This window comes from Diadema antillarum, unplaced genomic scaffold (genome assembly GCF_040938485.1).
Source record: "Diadema antillarum isolate AM-2024a unplaced genomic scaffold, OU_Dant_1.0 seq00000379_RagTag, whole genome shotgun sequence".
Taxonomy (NCBI): Eukaryota; Metazoa; Echinodermata; class Echinoidea; order Diadematoida; family Diadematidae; genus Diadema; species Diadema antillarum.
In genome coordinates this window covers 1-7,752 of record NW_027271378.1, presented here as the reverse complement: position 1 = coordinate 7,752, position 7,752 = coordinate 1, and the positions used below count along the sequence as shown (strand labels likewise).

Sequence of the window (7,752 nt, the reverse complement as noted above, 5' to 3'; positions counted from 1 at the left end):
GAACGTCGAAATTCAGCGGGAAGACTCTGACAAATAGGTCTTAAAACAATCAAGGATTTCACTCAAAATAATCGGCCGGGCTGACTCTCCGAGCGGACGACGAGCAAGAAGCGATCTTTAATAATGATGGCTGCACCGAGTTTTGTGACGACTTTGCGAGGGCCAGGCAATGAGATGAGCTCGTGTGCAAACATTGAGCGACTACATGACATAGAGGGCGTCATTCGAACTCCCAATGTCCCAAGACAGTGTCCCAGAGTTCCCATACAAGCAAGTGACATCAAGTACAAAATGCTACAAATGAAAAAAATATGTCTTTATAGATTTGTAGCAAACATGAAAAAACTGGCAAAAGGAAGCATGTGACAATCATATCATGAGCATGTTACTTGCTTCCTTTTGCCAAAGTATTATAGATTTGTAGCAAACATAAAAAATTGGCAAAAAAGAAGCAAGTAACAATCATATCATAACGATGTCTCTTCCTTCCTTTTGCCGAAGTACTTTAGATTGTGTGCAAATACAAATAATTTGGCACAAGGAAGCAAGTGGCAATCATATCATGAGGTTGTAACTTGCTTCCTTTTGCCTATAGTATTTCAGATTTTTAGCAAACATGAACAATATGGCAAAAGGAAGCAAGTGACAATCATATTATGAAAATGTTATACTTGCTTCCTTTTGCCAAAGTACATGTATTATAGATTTGTAACAAACATAAAAAATTGGCAAAAGGAAGCAAGTGATAATCATATCATAAGAATGTTACTTGCTCCCTTTTGCCAAAGTATTTTAGATTGTGTGCAAATATAAATGATTTGGCAAAGGGAAGCAAACTGTGACAATCATATCATGAGGTTGTAACTTGCTTCCTTTTGCCAATTTTTTTTTCATGCAATTTTGGGCACTTGCTTCCTTTTGCCACCCGAATATCTCAGAAATGGGCCAAAATTGTAACTTTTGATTTTCAGTTAAATAGATCATGCCTCAAATATGCCAAATCAATAAAAAAAAGTCAATATTCAAGAAAATGTCACTTGCTTCCTTTTGCCAAAGTAGGGCAGTATAGCCATAGCACTACACGTACATTCAGAACCGCTGGAGGAGGGGTGCGGGGGACTGGGAGGCTGCATTCATTTTGCCCTAAAAAACGTTCCGCGGACACTGCGTTAGACCTTATATTCTTCATCAGAATCCATACACACACTATTTTACTCTCGGTCTTCGGCCTTGCATACAGAAATATGCAGTTGGGCTAATCAGGGACCACCTTCCTGGGCTAAACGCACTTATTGAAGAATCGATACGAATCATTCAAAGTCATGAACGATCGATAGTCGCATCCGTACACATTATGATTATTTCTCCGACTTGTACGGCAAATAAGAGGCAATGGAAATCATGCAATTTCGCTTATTGTTATCATTTATTCACCAAAAAGGTTCATAAACATGATTCAGCTAAACAAACTTCATGAAATCGATTGTTCAGGGTCGTAACAGAGGCAAGTTGTTCTTGGGGTGCAGTACGTTCGATATAATGCAGCTGAAGAAGACTCAGCGTAGAGGGCATCGGTAATTTATTAGATGGATTTGTGAAAACATCAATACATGGGGACCTACACTCGATACAGCAGACCAGCAACCAGCATGACCAGTGCAGCTAAACTTTCAGCTTGCAGCAAAATCTATCATGAATACATAATGTTTGCAAGTGTACGACGGCCCAGGTTTTTGGCGACAATATGGAATTTCACCTGCATTACTTTCATTATGCATGATTATGTAGCGTTGTACACACGGTCTAAAGTCGCAGGAACAGGTCATAGAAAGGCCGGTTAACCCTTTGTGTGCTTTGAGTATGAGTGTCGCCGATTGGCAAAGTAACTACATCACATCGTTGAACACACTTTCCAAGATTCCTGGCACAGAAAGGGTTAAAGTGACGGACCAGTGTTTGATAGACACAAATAAAATAAATGACAGCATCCATGCCAAACCGTGGCTGCATATTATTATCAACAACGGTGAGGTCCACAGTTTTCTGTTTTTTTACCTTCCTACTTACGTAATCTCAATGAGATGAAATTCATAGATATTTTTGATGTCTTAAGAATAATTGCTAGGGGCAAACATTCATTTGAATGAGATTCTACGCGTCCGAATTATCTTTGTACGTCCTTTTGAACAAAACTAGCGACAGCTGGGGGGGGGGGGGGGGGTCAATGTCTATCACATTGCAAATTGTTCGTCTATAACTTTCGCCGCATGTGTGCAAAGTAGCAAACTGTAAAAGACATCAAGAACATGACAGCCTGCGGCCTATATGAATATTGTTTTCTTCTCCTCTAATAAAGATAAAATAAATCAACAAACAAACACTGTTCATAATATCTAGGGGCATTTCATCTTGACGAGTAACGAGCCATATACATGTGTACTCAGTCAAGATGATCGGATATTTCTATATGAATATTTCGCGGATCTATATCCTGCAGACTTCAGGAAAATAGTCGTCGCTGGACCATAGCATATTTTGGGACTGCAGCAGTTGGTAGTTGCACATGGTTAGGCTAAATAATATTACGCTGAGAACGTATGCATGAAACCATTAGTTTTACATCGTGTCTATATTGTGCCGAACACTGGAGTGAACTCATGATATTGACGACTTCTCAGGAAGTAAAAGTATAAAACAAAACGACCTGCGTGACGAAGAGGTGAATATGAAGCACTATTCTGATGTATTTTATGCTTTCAATTCATTTCCCTCTGATGACGGTTGGACAGAGTTATTCTCCTGCAGGCTCGGGCAAAAGTTTCGGTTTGATTTCTTCATCGCTAGAGGGCGCCAGAGCCGTGACGACCACTTGTGTATTGCACTCCGTAACTCGTGGGTCCAGCCGGTATCACCCCAAGTCGCCTGAGGCAGCGACGGAGCTGAGTGAATTCGCTCGCCACTTTCTCGAACCGGAGGTTGGCTCTGTCGGCATCGACCACGGCTCGTACAGTCTCCTGTCGCAAGTCTTTGATCGTCGCGACGAGGCCCAGCTTGCTGACATTCGAACAGCGAAGGTCAACACTCTCCAGTGATTGGTGTACAAGGTTGCGTATCTTTACCGAAAGATAGAGGAGGCAAAAAGAAGAAATACAGTCAGTAATACCGATAAGATATGTTGTAATGGAGGGGGTTACCTTCACGTTACGTTAATCTACTAGAAAAAAAGAAGAAGTAAAGATAGACCTACTTCTCTTTGAACACCGCGGACACATTGATCATTATAAACGAAAACTGTACCTATCACGTGAAGGTTGACGAGTCTACTGCACCCAAAATTATAATAATATCAATAAAGGAAATGTAGATAGTGAAATGAATAAAGGATAGACCTACGGTACCTTTTTTTTCACCGTGAATAAAAACACGGTGAATAATTCATGATATAAACAGAGACTACTGAGTGTACCAGATCATTCTAGCTCCATTTATTGTTCCGTCACCGTCACTTCGCTAGCTATTTCGCTAAGTATATTTAATGGTAAATAATTATGTAGTACATCATTGTACAACATATCATCACAAATAGTACGCTTAGTAGGGTTCTGTTATTTTCTTGCTCGCTTTGAAAAGCTTACAGTCTGCAAAAATCTTCAGTTCCTAAACGAAGAAGGCAGAATTAAGCAAAAGAATTAGGAAGAAGCAAACCTAACCCTGTTCGTTCCAAAGATCACTTTCACATCCCATTCCCTTCGACTGAATGAGATGAGTCTTCCTCACCTTCTGGGCGGCCTCCACGATACTCTTGGCCGAATCCATCATGGCGTTCACGTCGCCGAGAAGTTCGTCCAGCATTTCCTCGGCCTGGTCGATTGACCGCGAGCTCAACGTTGTCAGTCGGTTGGAGCAGTAGATGTTCGTCAGCTTGCTGCGGTCTTGCACCATGCGATTGGTCGATCTGCCCTTCAAAGTATCGTCGGCATACGACCCGTAGCCCGCTGACGTGCTGGGGCACCTGTCCTACGACCCAAAAGGAGCTCGCTTAGTATATAGTATCATTAATATGGACTATATTCACACTAAATTTGTAGTGAATACAACTATACCTGCGTGTTTGAACACTAGAGGAGAAAATTGCCTGAGTTTTACAAGTATTTACCTCAGACAGGGAGGTTCCATGTTTTGCTGGCGTTGGTTTGTTTATTTGTTTGTTTGTCTGTCTGTTTATCTGTTTGCAATGTTAACTAGGAAAATTGATTGATTCGGATGACATTTTCAGGAGAAATTGTTTATAAATGACTAAATTGTTTGTACTAATCCGGATTATCGTCTGGATCCAGGTGGTTGTCGTTGGCTTTTAGTGTTGACTTTTGTTGTTGTTGTTGTTGTGTTGTTGTTGTTGTTGTTGTTGTTGTTTGTGCGTTTCATTTTGTTTTGTTTTCTTTGCATTTTTTTTTTTGGAAGAATTTATTCTTTACCATTGGCAGGGTCTTTATCATGAACGCTAGATGGCGCGCTTGCGGAGAAAGCGACGACTGGTCCGCAGTTACGGGTACATCAAAGTCAAGAGGGTAAGTTTCTCACCACTCATAATTTTAAAAGCTCTTTGCATGGGGTATACAGTAAAACCGAACTTAAAACGTATCTGTTCCTCTCACACTGAGGTCTGTAATTGCTTTCATTAATGTTCGGAACAATTGTATTCTTTATTTGATATAAATAGATGTTTGTTTGTCGTTTGCCATTTTCTTCTTTGTTGTCATGCGTGAACATAATGCATGTGTATATCTATCTTTTTATTTTTGAAGCGCCATGAGTACTGAAAGGTGGACCTGTGCGCTATACAATTAGCCACTATTATTATTATTATTATTATTATTATTATTATAACATGTATTATCATTATTATTATTATTATTATTATTATTATTCAAAAGAATACATTGTACATGTACTGTATTTAGGATAGTCAGATGATTATGAATGTAGGACTACGATACTGGTGGAAATCACAATACAGTGGGTGGAAATGCGCTGCTTGGCAGCGGTCTGCACTCTACGAGTTTTCCAATGTGTTTGCTTGCACGCTTACGAAGAAAGAGCACAAAAACCAATTCAGACAATTATGGGTTAAAATATTTGGGGTTTCAGTTAATGATTTAGCAATGTGAATGCGGTATCGTATAATTTTTCGACTTAGATACCCAATATGAAGTCTGAACTGGAACCAAAGGCATGCGTCAGGATTGACAATGAATTTTCAGATTATGCAGAAATCAAACGAGGTGTTCGTCAGGGATGCATCATGTCACCTAGATTGTTTAATCTCTACACAGAATTCATTTTTAAAAGCACTGAAGGCATGCCTGGCATTAACGTTAGTGGAGTAATGATGAATAATCTGAGATATGCGGATGATACTGTGTTGCTAGCTGATAATGAACAAGACCTGCAAACAATTGTTGATGCCATATACCTCCAAAGTAAGGCATTTGGCTTGGATATGAATGTGAAAAAGACCAAAACGATGGTAATATCTCGAAAGGTGGAAATACCAAGGGTAAACATCTCTATCAGCAACACCCTCCTGGAACAAGTCAGTGAATTCAAATATTTAGGACAAAATGTTTATGAAGATGGGAAGAATGGTGGAGAAATTAGGAGAAGAATTGGAATGGCTAAAACTATGTTTACCCAAATGAGTAAAGTGCTAACATCAAGGAAGATATCTACTGCAACCAAGCTCAGACTAGTAAAATATTACGTGCATTCCACTCTCCTTTACTGTTGTGAAACATCGACATTGTACTGGAACAACGGCGTAGCCAGGATTTCATCTTAGGGGGGGCGGTTAGTCTGCGAGGGAGCGAAGCGACCGAGCCCGAGCGAGCGGAGCGAGCGAGGGGGGGGGGGGGGGGGAGGGTGTGGGAGGGGGGTGTCCCCCTTGCCACGGTAAGAACTTTTTGCATTTGGATGTTGTAAATGGTGCAATTTGATGCATGTTTTTGCGCGTTTTATCGACGTGAAACAGTCCCACTTGTTTATGGTAGCAGTTTATTTTGATGAAGATTATTATTGAACAATTTGCCTATAAAATGATATAATTTAGATACACTTCTTGTATTAATTCTTTTTACTGAATATTATGAACGCGACTGAATCCGAGCGAGCGGAGCGAGCGAGGGGGGAGGGGAGGGTGTGGGAGGGGGGTGTCCCCCCTCCCACGGTAAGAACTTTTTGCATTTTGATGTTGCAAATGGTGCAATTTGATGCATGTTTTTGCGCGTTTTATCGACGTGAAACAGTCCCACTTGTTTAAGGTAGCACTATATTTTAGTGTAGATTATTATTGAACAATTTGCCTATAAAATGGTATAAGTTAGATACACTTCTTGTATTAATTCTGTTCACTGAATATCATGAACGCGACTGAAACCGAGCGAGCGGAGCGAGCGAGGGGGGAGGGGAGGGTGTGGGAGGGGGGTGTCCCCCCTCCCACGGTAAGAACTTTTTGCATTTTGATGTTGCAAATGGTGCAATTTGATGCATGTTTTTGCGCGTTTTATCGACGTGAAACAGTCCCACTTGTTTAAGGTAGCAGTATATTTTAGTGTAGATTATTATTGAACAATTTGCCTATAAAATGGTATAATTTAGATACACTTCTTGTATTAATTCTGTTCACTGAATATCATGAACGCGACTGAAACCGAGCGAGCGGAGCGAGCGAGGGGGGAGGGGAGGGTGTGGGAGGGGGGTGTCCCCCTCCCACGGTAAGAACTTTTTGCATTTTGATGTTGCAAATGGTGCAATTTGATGCATGTTTTTGCGCATTTTATCGACGTGAAACAGTCCCACTTGTTTAAGGTTGCAGTATATTTTAGTGTAGATTATTATTGAACAATTTGCCTATAAAATAGTATACTTCTTGTATTAATTCTTTTCACTGAATATCATGAACGTGACTTAACCCGAGCGAGCGGAGCGAGCGAGGGGGTAGGGGAGGGGGAGGGTCCCCCTCCCACGGTGAGAACTTTTTGCATTTTGATGTTGCAAATGGTGCAATTTGATGCATGTTTTTGCGTGTTTTAGCTAGTTGAAACAGTCCCACTTGTTTAAGGTTGCAGTATATTTTAGTGTAGATTATTATTGAACAATTTGCCTATAAAATGGTATAATTCAAATAGGGGGGGGGGCGGTTAGTCTGCGAGGGAGCGAAGCGACCGAGCCCGAGCGAGCGGAGCGAGCGAGGGGGGGGGGGGGGGGGAGGGTGTGGGAGGGGGGTGTCCCCCCTGCCACGGTAAGAACTTTTTGCATTTGGATGTTGTAAATGGTGCAATTTGATGCATGTTTTTGCGCGTTTTATCGACGTGAAACAGTCCCACTTGTTTATGGTAGCAGTTTATTTTGATGAAGATTATTATTGAACAATTTGCCTATAAAATGATATAATTTAGATACACTTCTTGTATTAATTCTTTTTACTGAATATTATGAACGCGACTGAATCCGAGCGAGCGGAGCGAGCGTGGGGGTAGGGGAGGGCGTGGGAGGGGGGTGTCCCCCCTCCCACAGTAAGAACTTTTTGCATTTTGATGTTGCAAATGGTGCAATTTGATGCATGTTTTTGCGCGTTTTATCGACGTGAAACAGTCCCACTTGTTTAAGGTAGCACTATATTTTAGTGTAGATTATCATTGAACAATTTGCCTATAAAATGGTATAATTTAGATACACTTCTTGTATTAATTCTGT

General features: G+C 40.9%; 1 protein-coding gene across 1 annotated transcript; it reads right to left on the bottom strand.

The window, feature by feature from the left end:
• Nucleotides 1-2,840: 2,840 nt before the first annotated feature.
• LOC139731568 (uncharacterized) lies at nt 2,841-4,496 on the bottom strand. Its single transcript, XM_071642457.1, has 3 exons — nt 4,476-4,496; nt 3,778-4,017; nt 2,841-3,113 (listed from the first exon to the last, which is right to left on the bottom strand). Exons 1-3 carry the CDS (start codon nt 4,494-4,496, stop codon nt 2,841-2,843), a joined length of 534 nt encoding a protein of 177 aa, XP_071498558.1.
• Nucleotides 4,497-7,752: the final 3,256 nt, after the last annotated feature.

What these genes read in the sequence shown, in the direction of transcription:
- LOC139731568 (XM_071642457.1), bottom strand. Translation starts at nt 4,496, where the DNA reads ATGATAAAGACCCTGCCAATG. An exon ending in TGATAAAGACCCTGCCAATG is followed by an intron (nt 4,018 to 4,475) that starts GTAAAGAATAAA and finishes TTTGGGTCGTAG; the next exon opens with GACAGGTGCCCCAGCACGTC. An exon ending in TCGTGGAGGCCGCCCAGAAG is followed by an intron (nt 3,114 to 3,777) that starts GTGAGGAAGACT and finishes CTTTCGGTAAAG; the next exon opens with ATACGCAACCTTGTACACCA.